This window comes from Rhinolophus hipposideros, assembly GCF_964194185.1.
Source record: "Rhinolophus hipposideros genome assembly, chromosome: 18".
NCBI classification, from domain to species: domain Eukaryota; kingdom Metazoa; phylum Chordata; class Mammalia; order Chiroptera; family Rhinolophidae; genus Rhinolophus; species Rhinolophus hipposideros.
The window spans coordinates 50,337,592-50,352,004 of NC_138064.1; the positions used below are offsets into that span (position 1 = coordinate 50,337,592).

Sequence of the window (14,413 nt, forward strand, 5' to 3'; positions counted from 1 at the left end):
AAGTTTTATCTACTTTTAAAAGAAATATACTGGTCCTATCGAATAGATTTCAAATATCTGGAAACAGTGATGCGTATTACTTTTTAAACAGCAGGGGATTCTGTAACCCTACTACAGATAAGACTGGCCAAGAAGGTAAACCTGATTTCTTCCTTTTACCTAGAATAAGTGTAGAGGAAGGGCAGGTACTCACTAATGTTTTCTAAGTGTGTCCCTTGGGGGCTAGCCCTACCATAAAAATGATGCCTACTTAGCGACGTTCAATGCAGTTTACCTTACATTTCATGTAAGCAATACAATACAAAAGAACATACTAGAATTACTAACAGCAAGATTCTAGGAAGTCAGCAAATTACTGCCATGGGAGCAATACTTTAAATACACTATAAAGCAGCAGTGTTCCACGCTCCTGCACTGCCATGTACGGAAAATGACCTTCAGTTGAACCTCAGATGTCTGCTATATATGGAGAGAGAGCTGAAATGGAACCATCACAGGCCATTTGGGGGGAAAAAATTAAGGATAATATTATATACCTTAAAACAATGCATCGCAGTCATGGCAATCCTCTCAGTTAGAGAACCAATCTGGTCCCTAGTATTTAAGCAAACTGGTAAGAAGGGAAACCAACTTTTACGTCCAGTGTGCTACCTGCAGGCACTAGTCGTGGCTCATGAACACATTATTCAAGTAAATCTGACCGCTCATAAGCAAGCCTCGAAAGATCACCTCCTCTTTGTTTCCTTTTCAGAGGCATTGGTGACTGGGCTAACTGGAACATTTCAAGTCACTTTTAAACAAAATTCATTTCCTCCCAAACACTGGTAATCAGCAGTTTTATATTCCTATCTCCAAATAGAGCATTTTTGTGTAGAATACACTTTCCCCTTCTGTGCTTCCTACTATTATTAAAAATAGAGATTGGGGCGGATGGGTGGCTCAGTTCGTTAGAGCACGATCTCTGGGCAACGGGGCTGCTGGTTCGATTCCCACATGGGCCAGCGAGCTGTGCCCTCCACAACTAGAATGAAGTCAGTGAGCTGCAGCTCAGCTCCTGGGTGGCCAGATGGCTCAGTTGGTTGGAGCGTGTCCTCTCAACCACAAGGTTGCTGGTTCGACTCCCACAAGAGATGGTGGGCTGTGCCCCCTGCAACTAGCAATGGCAACTGGACCTGGAGCTGAGCCGCGCCCTCCACAACTAAGACTGAAAGGACAACAACTTGACTTGGAAAAAAGTCCTGGAAGTACACACTGTTCCCCAATAAAGTCCTGCTTCCTTTCCCCAATAAAGTCTTAAAAAAAACCCCAAAAAACAGAGACTGAAATAATAATATTAAAAATAGAGTCTTCAAAACATACTTTATAAATTAAATTATAAATGACTTGAAAAATTAAAGGACAGTGTAATAATCACACAATTTTTCTACAAACAGACTAGTGGCTGGACATTTAATAAAGTAGATATTCTTTTAAAGAACATGAATATAAAGAGAAACAGGACAGTACACAAATAGTAACTAAGTATGAAGTAGGAATATAAAATATACGCCTACATTTTAATATTTAAATGTTTAGCTCTAGAGTGTGGTTAAGTTGTTTTGAAGTCCACCCGAGCATGTAAAGAACTATCCCAAACTCTCCACAATGGATTAGGTGGCATGAGGTTGGAGGCCAGACCTGTCACAAGAGGACCAAGCCCAAGGGGGCAGGAGATGGTAGTGAAATTTTTGGTTTAGCGTCCTTACCCAGAAAAGTCTTCTTGATGCATGGTGATGATGATGGCCTCTATAGCATCTCCCACTGAGGTCAGTAAGGGCTGCACAGCACTTCCCATAAGAACATGGATTGTCTGAAAAGAACAGGAAGGGAGGAGAGGCAAAATTCAAGACGACCACACAAAATGTGAGAAGCATTTTGACTACAACTTTTCTTATTGTATCAAATTCAGACTATATACAGTTTAACTGTAACAACGCAACAGAAGTCTGCTCCTCACCCTAACTGCTATAAGTAATGATTTTTGAAGCTTAAAATATGAAGAACATGGCACCGAAAAATCGCGACTCCCCCAATGCTCTCATATTTTCAAAAGTTTAATGGTCAAATGAGCCCCTGGAGAAAGGTGCAAAGGGGAATAATACTACTTACAAAGTCAAGAACAAATGAACACGTTTTAAAGTTTCTGAAGAGAGTGAGGCAAGACCAAAAGTAATTCTTCAAAATTGGCACTACATCATAATAAATATACTGGTGATTCTTATAGGGCAGAAAACTAGGCATTTCATGACGTAGGTTTCTATTTATTAGAGTTTTACAGCAATGATTCTCAACTGAGGGCAATTTTGCTCTCCAGAAGGCATTTGCAAGTGTTTGGAGGCATTCTTGATTGTGACAGCTGGGGTGGGGGACAAAGGGTCTGTCACTGGCACCTAGTGGGCAGAGGCTAGAGATGCTGCCAAACATCATCCTACAAAGTACAGGACAGTCCCCCCACAACAAAGAACTAAAATGCCAATAGTGCTAAGATTGAAAAACTATTCTATAATGAGGTATAATCGTTGGTTAGGTTATGTAGACCGTTGGCCTTAGCTATGGGTTTTTAGCATTACATACTGACTGGACCTCAGTAAACACTCAAAATCTAAAATTTAAGTACATTATATATGTTTCAGTGGTGATTACATAAAATGAAGATGGATGGCTTTGGCTCATACAAATGATTTCAACCAATGTGAAATGTTTAAATAGAACCCTTCCTAAATGTCATCTCTAGCCCTAGGGGAGCTTGCAATCTAGTGACAACAGACAACAAGTTAGAGTGACATGGTGCTCCACAGAGCTATGGGATCATGGGAGAAACCTCCAACTTACATCGACAGGATCTAAAAAACAAAAGGTGTTGCTTGAACTGAATTTCAAAGGCCAAACAGATAAGAACCACTTGAAGAAGGGTGGGGCTAGCAGGGCTTCTGTTAAAGGCAGAGGAGCTTGGGAAAGCTGATGCATTTAAGGAACTGCACAGCATTCAACACAGATAGTGTGAGATGCCTGCCTAAGAGGAAGAGAGACCGGCAGCAGATGTACTCTGTGAAGGCCGCTAAGGAGCTGGAAGTTTATCCTGAAGGCACTGGGAAACCAATGATGGATTTTAAGCAATGAAAAAATGTGGTTAAAGATTTGAATTTGGGAAAAATCGTGTTGGATAGTAGACTGAATAAATTAGACCAAAGGCAGGAGGACACGGTAGTAATACAGACGCAAAACAGTGAGCATCTGAACGAAATCAGAGGCACAGCAATGGAGACGCAGAGATGGGATGAAAACACGGAAAGAACACAGGACTTGGTAACTGGATTTAAGGAATATGGAGTAGAAAGACATAAGGGTATTCTCAGAGGTTTTTTCTTACTGGTTTGGTGGGGTTATTAACTGTGTAACTGTAAATGCAGAAGGTGCAGATTAATTTGGGGATGAAGGAAGAAAATGATGAGCTCAGTTTTGAATATGAGCTTGAAGGGCCTCTGGAAAACCCACATGGGGGCTATCCATTTTAAGGTCATGCAGAAGAGGAGCCCTTAAAGGGTTAAGAGGGGTCGGAGCACTGATTTATATACGTTATGTACTGGGTACTGTGCTACGTGCTCCGTATATAATAACTGCACTGACAACTCAATTATTCCTTCCCCTAAGAATTATTAAGATCTCTTATAGAGGGGGAAGCTAAAGTAATTTGTAGCTGGGGAAACCAAAGTCAACCAAGTTAAGGAGATTGTCCGGTGTCCTAAGTGAACAAGGGGAAGAGCTGGGATTTTCTAGCTGTATCTGACTCCAGTGAGCTTTTGGCTATATTTTGTCACTGGGCAGAGAAGGAGGAAGAGACCTTAGGGTTTGGTGGAAATAAACAGATAAGATTTCAAGAAGGAAGGGTTGGTTTTCTGCTCTAGTATGAAGGAGTGAGTGTCTAACTACACATCCTCTTACAAATAATTATTGAAAAAGATACCAAAAACAAACCAAACCAAAAGCCTGCTGGAGAACTCTGGAGATGGGGGGGGGGGGAAACAACCAACAACAGGTAGTTTTAGGGGGCTGTGGAAATCTAGAGCAAGCAACCAGAAGAGATAAGTTTTCCATTTTTTTCTGTGACTTTGCTCTAAGAGTAACTACAATCATGGTAGCAGCAAGGCTGGTGGCTAACACTGAGAGAAAAACAAAATAAAACAAAACCTGCAGTCTTTCAAGCCAAAGGAACAGGGAAGGAGGCCTAGTTCAACCAGGGCTACCAGAGAGTGCGAGGGGAACCTCAGAGAGGAAAAAGCTAGAGGAGGAGAATGCCTAGTGCTCTATTTACACTTAGCAGTAATCTTTAGTGGACTCACTGATCAGGCACGTGCAGAGCAAACTGAAAGTGGTTTACAACTAAGGCTTAAAGAACTGAAGTGATATCTGAGGCAGGGCCAACTGCAGGGATGTCAGTGTACAAACTGAATCTAATTAAGCTAATTATTAGAACTGAAAAAGAAACATCATCAACACTCTTAGGACAATATAAAAAAAATACTGAATCTAAAATACTGAATCTATAGACAATACCATTCGCAATATCCAGGATGTATTAAAAATTACTATTATACCAAAAGCTAGAAAATTTATCAATTCTCAAGGGAAAACACAAGCAACAGCTGACAACCCAGAGATGACCAAGACTCTACAACTATCAGACAAGAACCTCAGAGAGGTACAGAAAAAAATACTCACAATAAATAAAGTAATAGGAAATCTCAGCAGAGTGATTAATAATGTGAAAAAGAACCAAACGGAAACTTTAAACTAAAAGAAAATTACACTACACACATGTAGATATAAATGCACGTCTATAAATGCAAGTTTTCTATATTTTTTTATAACGTGATACAATATTAACTCTAAGAAGACTATAGAAAGTTAAGGATATAATATGGTAATCCACAGAGGAACCACTAAAAAATCCAATCATGCAAAGAGCTTTAAATAAAAATACAATCAAAATGCAATTTAAAATTTTTTTCAAATGATCCAAAAGGCAGCAGAAAAGGGGGAAAAGAGAAATAAAGAAATAGAAGAAATAAAAAACAAATAACAAAACTATACACCTAAACAAAACCTTATTAATAATTATATTATGTGAATGGACTAAATACTCCAATTAAAAGGTCGAGATTATCAGAAGACAAAATGGCAATACCCAACGATTTACTGTGTACAAGACATGCACTTTAAAAACAGACACAGAAGAGTTCAAAGTGAAGGCACAGGAGAAGATATACCATGTAAAAACTCACCATAAAAAGGCTGGAGTAGCTAAATTAATATCAGGGAAAACTGAATGCATGACAATAACTATTAACAAAAGCTAACGAGAGAGATTTCATAATGGTAAGAGGGTCAGTTCGTCAGGAAGGAATAAGAATGATAAATACATATGTATCATAATAGAGCTTCAACAAAACTAGCAACACAGCTTCAAAATTGTCAAGAATTGACAAAATTAAAGGAAGTACAAGTCCACAATCACAGTAGAAAAGATGAATAAAATTGATAAACCCCCAGCTAAACTGATCAAGAAACAAAAAAAAAGGAGAAACAAATCATCAATATGAAAAATGAAAAAGAGGTTGTCACTATAGGCCCTAAGCACATTAAAAGCACGATAAGGAGATACCATGTGCAACATCATTCTGACTAATTAGGTAACTTAGATGGCTAGGCAAATACCTAGAAAGTCACAAAGTATCAGAGCTCACTCAAGAAACAGATAACCTGAATAGCCCTTTATGTATTAAACAAATTACATTTGTAGTTATACACTTTCTATAAAAGCAACTACAGGCCCGGATGGCTTCACTGGTGCGTTCTACTAAGTATTTAAGGAGAAAACAACACAAAGTCTTTCAGAAAACAGAAGTGAAGGAAACAATTCCAAATCTAATTAGTGAGGCCAGTATTAACTTGATATGAAAACCAGACAAAGAATTAGAAGAAAACGATATACCAATATCCCTTACGAATATAGATACAAGCATCTTTAACAAATACTAAGTAAATCAAATCCAGGAATACATAAAAAGGGTAATACATCATGACCTTGGTCAGTTAGATACTTGAAAATAAATTCCTCTAAAGTAGTTTAACAGAATAAAGGAGTAAAAACTATACGATCATTTTAAAAGACACAGAAAAGGCTATTCGATGAAACAATACCATTTATAATGTTTTTAAAAGTCTCAATAAACTAGGAATAGAAGGGAACTTGCTTAATCTCATGAAGGCCAGCTAAGATAAACCTACAGGTAACATCATACTTAAAACAGTAAACTACTAAGTGCTTTCCTCTAGGTCAGCGAGGCCCACTCTCGCCAGTTCTGGTCAGCCCTGTAGTAGGGCTCCTAGCAGTGAAACAGGGCATAAGAAAACAGGCGTAAGCTCAGAAAGAAGGAACTAAAACTGTCTCTATTTGTATATGATGTAATGGTTTACACAGAAAACTTAGAGCTGGATGAGGTTTTCCACTTAGGGAAAATATAAAACAGGAAGAGAATGCGTTCATTTAAAGAACAGGCAGATGATGAACAGCGATCAGAGGAAACTGAGAAAGGAGGCTAGATTGTATTTCATAAAATAGTTACAAAGCAGGGAAGTGTGTCATACGTTTCGAAAAGATTTACCTAAAATAGCTAAGGTTACAAAAATATTGAAGCCTCGGCAATCTGGAACATTCCCTTATATAGAACATCAAACCTTCCCAATAAGGGAGGAAAAAAGAATCGTCATATATAAACAGCAATATAATCACTGTCTGCACAAGACAATCTCAGCAATAAACGGATCAGAGTTACTGGGCCAAAGTATTTAAATAATACTTACGGCCGAGGTGATTATAATGAAATGACTTGAAATGTACACTTATTAATTAATTTTGCCATCCATGACACACTAGATCATGCTTGTAATATGATGAACCTGAAGCCTAAAATAACATTTTATTCTGGATAAAATTTCAACAAGGTAGAGTAGAAAAGACTATCATGTGTCATTACTTACATATTTAGTAAGTTAAAAAGTATGTTTACTATCTTCTCTATTAAGTAATAAAAACATACAGATTTAGGGTTCTTGGGGGGCAGTCATTTATGCACCATCACATTCTAGTCCTTACTCAAGTGAGGTAATAAGTTTCCTACAATTTTATGAAATTCAAGGTTTTGTTTTTTTTCTTTCAGTCAGAGGGTTTTGTTTGTTTATAACTTAATATGTCATAATGATTTTTATAAGATTTAACTAAAAAAAGCAAGGTCGAACTATTTCCTTGAGTTCTGTTACCATGAGCAATTAAGTCCTAATTGGCAGGGCCACTGCCGGGCAGCCTTGAACTGACTGCTAGTTTTATCCTGTTCTGAAGGAAAAACTGGTGATGCCTGAGCAAAGAGCAGTCCCAGCAACGCGAGACCCTGTTCTGGGGCGAAGCTCAGAGTGAGGGCTGGAGCCCAGGCTCGGGGCCATTTTCCCTGCACAGGCCTCCACTCCCAGCCCAAAGTGGCTGGTATTACAGTAGGAATAACCTTTGCTGTACATTAAAATACAGATTCAGAGAGTCTAGTGCATACTGAATTACAGTTTCAGAGGAATTTCTACTTTTAACTTGCCCAGGAGCTTTTTATCATCAGGCAAAGTGTAGGCACCCTGTATTAACCTACAGAATGGACTTTCTCAAAAAAAATCAATTAAGTGGATCACTGTCAGAATGTTTTAAAAAGTAATATGTGAGTATAGAAAATAACAGAGAGCATCACAAAAAATAAGGAAAAGTATTGTTTTGTGAAAGCTTTGTTTTAATTATAGAAATGTGTATAAATGTATATTCTACATATATGCAGTTATATATCTGAGTATATATTTATAAATGCTTATGTATTGTGTAGGGATGATAAAGCAAAATGTATTTCTTATCTTGGTGAGTGATCAAAAAACATCTGACAGCTACTGCTAGAAGGAAAAACTGTGGAATTACAGAAAAGAAAACTATATGTATTCCCTGCCCGGCGGTAAGAATATCAAGACCTTTTGGGTTGTCATACAGGCCTGATTTTATAGTATTTTTATGATCATCTATAAATTGGACAACTCCTACTAAAAACAATTATTTAATTATGGTAGCTTTAATAATATTTCATCATAATGAGACAAGCATGTTAGGGAAAAGGATACTGATAACATCCAAGTGTAGTTCTGCAACGCTGGGGGAAAACAGACTATCTCCTCTTACCCTCATCTATGGATTCAGTGTCCTTACTTCTGGGGCCTGTTAAATCCCCATCCATGTCACCTATGGACAGCATTTGACCTCAGAAATTCCCTTCTCCTTTAGAATTTGTGACATCATTCTCTCCCAATTTTTTTCCTCACTCTCTTTGTATCCTCTTTACTTTCTAAATATAAGTGTTTCTCCCTGGAGTGCTCTCTCTCTCTCTTGCCCTACCCAAGTGATCTAAATCCAATCTAACAGTTGACATTTAACTTTGTGTTGGTATATAGTACCATTTTGTAGTAACAAACTATGGCAAGAGAGAACTTACTAGCCTGTCTGGGGTCACACAGCTAGTTGAACACCTGAAAAGGGCTTCACACAGGTCGGTTGGCTCCAGAGTCTGTGCCATATGGCCTTATTTACTGATTTAGTACGCACTAAGTAAATGTTTAGTAAATGAACTAATGAATAATGGTGGCAAGCTGTGGTAGACACGACTCTTTGGAGTCAGCAAAGTCTGGGTTTACCAGCTATATGACTTTGAGCAACTTAGTTCTAAGTTGTATAAAATGGGGATAATAATACATAATGTAATGGCTGTAATATTTCAAGATATTGCATGTGACTGGCAAATAGCAGGTGTTAAAGGATATTTATTACTATTATAAGAATGAATGATTTGCTTGTTTTGTTTTAAAAGAGTTACACTGTCAACTACATATGACTCCTAATCTCATACCAACATCACTTCTCACTAACTTCCTTAATATTAGACAGAAAGCATATTTATGTTAGTGTATTTACAAAGGGCAATGTACCCTGGTTTCACATCTTACAGATACACATTAAGAGTTTCTCAACCTTAGCATTATTGATATTTTGGGCCTGACAATTCCTGCTGTGGGGGGGCTGTCCTATGCATTGCAGGATGTTTAACAGCATCCCTGGCACAAAATGCACCCCTTTCCCAGTTATGACAACCAAAATGTCTCCAGATATCATTAAATGTCCAACAGGGCACAAAAGCAACCTGGTGTAGAAGCATTGCTTTACTCCCGTGTTTCCCTGAAAATAAGACCGGGTCTTATATTAAGTTTTGCTCCAAAAGACGTGTTAGGGCTTATGTTCAGGGGACGTCATCCTGAAAAATCATGCTAGGGCTTATTTTCCAGTTAGGCCTTATTTTCGGGGAAACATGGTAGGTCAATACTTGACTGCACTACCCTAAGATACAGTGAATATTTGTAAGACTCTCTTGCTTCTCTTGCTTATGATACAATTAACACAAGCAGAACACAATATGTAAATACCAACAGGGTCTATTTTCAAATTCTGGAAAATATAAACACACATGTATCCTCTCTCCTTAGGAAAATTAACAAAATGCTACTTTCAGTATATGCAGAATATTCTGAATTATTTTTAAAATGTGGTATCTCCCATTCATTCAAACAAATAATTCTAAAACCCACTTTGATGTATAGAATCCAAGATTAAATTCTTTTACCGTTAGGGCTGAAGTTATAGTTTGCTCAGCTGCTGGTGGGAATGAGCTCTGACTGGAAACCACCTAAAAAAAGGTTTTGACCCAATTACAGTTTTGCTTAAATCATTTCTTTTTTTTCTATTTTTACAAGGAAGCTGGATTCTTGCATTTATTATATAATTCCAAGTCATTTACTAATTTTGATCATAACATGATAAAGCTGTTTCCACAAGCCACATATAAAACAGTATCATTACTTTAGAGTAATGTCTCATAAATGTTTTAAAAACTCATTGCTAATTATTAGTTAAGATAGGTTGAAAAATACTTGCCTATATAAAGCAAATAGATACTTCGAATAATCAAAACCTTAAGATTCTAAGAGCTAGCTTTCCTTTATTCACTTTACATAGGTTTTAATGATAAAGTTTTAACTTGAAAAGGTCGATCTAAAGCTTTATTTATGAAGTTCTTTTAAAAAAATCCACTTTTCTAGGTTGACTGTAATTTTCAACAAGTCTTTAAAATACAAATGGCAAACATTTCCCTTTTTACAAATCAATACAAACATTATGAAAATTCTGAAATTATCAATAAAGACATTTAAATCAGGCTAAATAAACACAACCTTTCATTACTTGTGGGGCTTTAGAGTAATTATTAAAGAAAATGGAAAATATATTATTTATTTTTTAATTTTGTTTGTTATTTACTTTTCTGAGATTTACCTGTTAACACTTCAAAATATTTTTTGTTTAGTGTGTGAAATGTACATTTTTGGAAACCCCTCATTGATCAAAAAGACTTGTTAAAATTTTTAAGTTACTGAATAATAGTCATATAATTATTCTAAAATATAATCTCTCATATTAAAGCTCATGTTAGATAGAGGTCAGGTTTTTAAGAATGTCACCTAACCTTTAGCTTCCTTCAAATTTCTAAACATTTATCTTCCTATTTACTAAATATTTTGAAAATGATTTATAGAGAATAAACACAAGCTACTCAAAAATCAAAGATGGGGTGAAAGTGTTTGCCCAGTAATTATGAATACAGTTCATCTTAGAAATAATATATGAAGGCAAACCAGTAAAGTTCAGTCATTTTTTAAAAAGGCAAAAAGAATACATATTCTCTACTTGCAGGTATTCATCAGTGATTACATCATAAAAATTCATTGCTGTTATGCAGCTCCCCCCTTTTTTGTGCAAAAATAGAACCTTTCTGAGATGTTGGAAGGCTTAAGACTTCTTACTCTGTCATTAGCTTTGCTAAAATTTACTACCACCCACATGATATCAAATTATGCTTTTTAACAGGTATGAAACACAGATGATTTACCTTTAAATCAATTGTTCAATAAATTTGATTATACCCACCAAATTTGAGAATCTATAGTTCATGTGTTTTAAACCAAATGTATAGACAACAAGTCACACAAATAATAAAGGCCAGGGTCAAAGATTGTGAAAAAAGAGTTAATTCCTCAGTTTATTTGACAATCATGTTTTCATTATATGCTTTTGCAAAACTTGAATAATTAGTAAGTTGTCTAAATTTGAAAAGAGGAAAAAGAAGAACTTGAAATTAGGTCCACAGAATTGAATGGTAATAAACATAAAGGTTACCTTTGTCATCGACTGGTGCAACTTAAACAGTGAGTTCACCACTGCCACGTTTCTTCTCTGACCGTCAGTCAGAGGCCCAATCACCTGACTTGCATCTCCCTGTGTGGAGAGCTGTTAAGAAATCAGCACAAAAATTCATTATTTCACTGGGGGGGAAATGGATGCCCCCTGACCAAAATAATGTGAACTGGAACTATTCAGCCCCAGTGTTGGACTTTGGGCCTCTGTAGAGGTGACACATGGATACAGCGGCCTCACTGTAATTAGTCTTGCACAGAAGGCACGTCCTGCACCCATACATCATAGCGGAGGGCCCTGAGGCCAGTGGGACTCAAAGGCCCAGTACATCAGCATAGTACTCCTAGGGAATACTGTCTGGTAACTGTCATCCGAAAAAAAACACAGAAAGAGGAAACAGAGAGAGAAGAGGGGGAGGGAGGGAGGGAGCAAAAGAGGAATAGGGAGGGAGGGGAGAAGGGAGAACGGGAGAGAGGAAAGAATAAAAATAAACCTACATTCTATGTACATTTGACAGCCATCATAATATTCCAATTAAATGAGTGGTGAAAAGAGGATACTACTTTTATTTTTTGTAGATTAAAACTTTTTTTAAAAAGTTTCCGAATATTATACTGTGTATGGATGATTAGAAGTGGTATTAAGAACTTTCTACTCCTGACCTGACCTTTAATTTACTTCTAAACACATGAGTTTTAGGGAGGAGGACATGGAATGTTTTACTGAGTATTATAATCTAAAACTGTTGTAGTTCCATTTAAGGAAAAAAAACCCACATATAAACCACTCTCATACTGATCAGATTTTCATCCAGTATTCTATTAACAATTATTACATAAAGATAAATTAAACTTGATGAAGACAAAATAAATAAATAAATAAATACATGATGCAAGTAACTCTATGAATGTGGAGGCAGATTTTATACGTAAGAAAAACTGGCCTTTGAGCTGAGTTCCTAAGACTATCTCCCCTTTCTTATAGTGAGTCAAATTAAATGTGAGAGAAAGAAATACTATTTTTTCTATTTTCCTTTTGTCAACACACACACACACATTTTCAAAATTAAACTCAATCCCCACTTTATCAATTCCTAATTGTGGTAATAAAATACAGTTTAAGAACATTAAAAATTAAAATAAAGGGAATAATCCTCTGCTGAAGTTACAACTCATGATGATGATTATTAAAACAACATAAGATTTTTCTGGCATCAGGTTAAATAACCCCAATTTACTTCACCTTTACTCATGGACATAGTCTAGTCACCAACTTGCAATCGAGCTGTATTCTAAATGATCATTTGTAAATTGGTGGTCTGAAAAAAGCCGTAGTTTTCTTATAGAAACTATGCGAAAAGTTAATGGTGAAACTCTCAGAAGAGCCCACAGAATCCAATGTAACTTAGGGTGTGGTAAACTCTAATACTAATAGAAGCTCTGAGCTCCCAGGAGAAAGCAGATGGTGGGCAAGGCACCTGAATGAGCCACTTTCGAGACCAAGGCAGCAATGGTCAGTAGCATCAATGGTTATGGCGGACTCAGGCTCAGAGGCGAAATACATAGCTGTCCATAACGGGCATGTAAAAGTTATAAGTTCTAGATGTACAATTTTTAAAAATCTAATCTCTCTTACTTCTTTTGAGATTCTCTCCAAACGATTTTGAAGAACTGCCAAAGAAAGGGGAAAGGGAAAGAATTCTTATGTTAATCTTATTTCCATTTATTTTATGTATTCTGTATTTCATGAAGAGACAGGCTCACTGCTAGAAAAGGGTGGAGGTCATTTTATTACTGAGGACTGATCATAGTTTTAGGTTTTGAAGGAATAGAAAGGTGACCAATTGCACAATCTTTGGGATGCTATAACCAAAAAGACAGATTGTAACAAATGTTGGCCAGGATGTGAAGAAACCGGAACTCTCATACACTGCTAGTGGGAATATAAAACGGAGTAGCTGCTTTAGAAAACAGTCTGACCATTCCTCAAAGATAAACGCAGATGACAAATACCCAGCAATTGCACTCCTAGTTATATACACAAGAGAAATAACACATGTTCACATAAAAACCTGAACACAAATGTTCACAGCAGCATTATGCCATAGCATAATAGCCAAAAAATGAAGGAATAAAAAACCCCACATCAACCAACTGATGACTAAATGAATGGATAAATAATATGTAGCATATCCATACAATGGAACATTCCTCAGACAAAAAAAAATGGAATGAAGTTCTGATACTTGCTACAACATGGATGAACCTTGAAAACATGCTAAGTAAAACAAGCCAGTCCCAAAAGGCCACGTATTAAATGATTACATTTATATGAAAATACAGACTAAGCAAATTCAGAGACAAAAAGCAGTTTAGTGATAAAGGGGCAGGTTGGGGGAGCGGGTAAATGGGGAGTGACTGCTAATGGACAGGTTTCTTGTTGGGGTGATAAAATGTTACAAGTTCGATGGTGAATATACTAAAACCAATTGAACTGTACATTTTAAATGGGCAGATTATATTTTAATAAAAGTCTTTTTAAAAAAAAAGTATAGAAAGAGGAATCCCCAGACCTCAAGACTACTTACAAAGGTTGAGATAAGATGGCTAAATTAAACAGATGTACAAAGTTATATGAAGAAAACATTATGAGCAAAACATTGATAATACGAAAGAACTGAAAATTAAATATCGCTACGCCAAAGACAAGGACTAAAATTTAAGTATCAAAGTGAAAAATATGACACTAGATGAATGTAAACTTAATCTGCGTATGCTGGTTTTACAGTACAGAATATAATCTTAGCTGAGGGGATCTCCCCGTGTCTCTCTCCAACACCACTCCTGACATAATCTTTTTAGGAGAAAAAATTTTAAATTTACAAAATAGTACAAAAATAAAAACAGCGCAAGGAACACTCATATATACTTTACCCAGATTTATCTAGCAACATTTTTATAACTTGCCCTATTATTTGTATTCCGTCTCCTTCCCTCC

General features: G+C 36.5%; 1 protein-coding gene across 3 annotated transcripts in view; it reads right to left on the reverse strand.

Moving 5' to 3' along the window:
* Positions 1-14,413, reverse strand: part of COG5 (component of oligomeric golgi complex 5) — a 326,514-nt gene that overhangs the window by 32,205 nt on the left and 279,896 nt on the right. For all 3 annotated transcript variants that reach the window (XM_081079882.1, XM_081079884.1, XM_081079883.1), the window contains 3 exons: positions 11,399-11,509; positions 9,792-9,854; positions 1,746-1,849 (listed from right to left, as the gene is read on the reverse strand). In XM_081079882.1, coding sequence (XP_080936008.1) covers positions 1,746-1,849; positions 9,792-9,854; positions 11,399-11,509 — 278 coding nt within the window. The remainder of the gene's footprint in view (positions 1-1,745; positions 1,850-9,791; positions 9,855-11,398; positions 11,510-14,413) is intronic.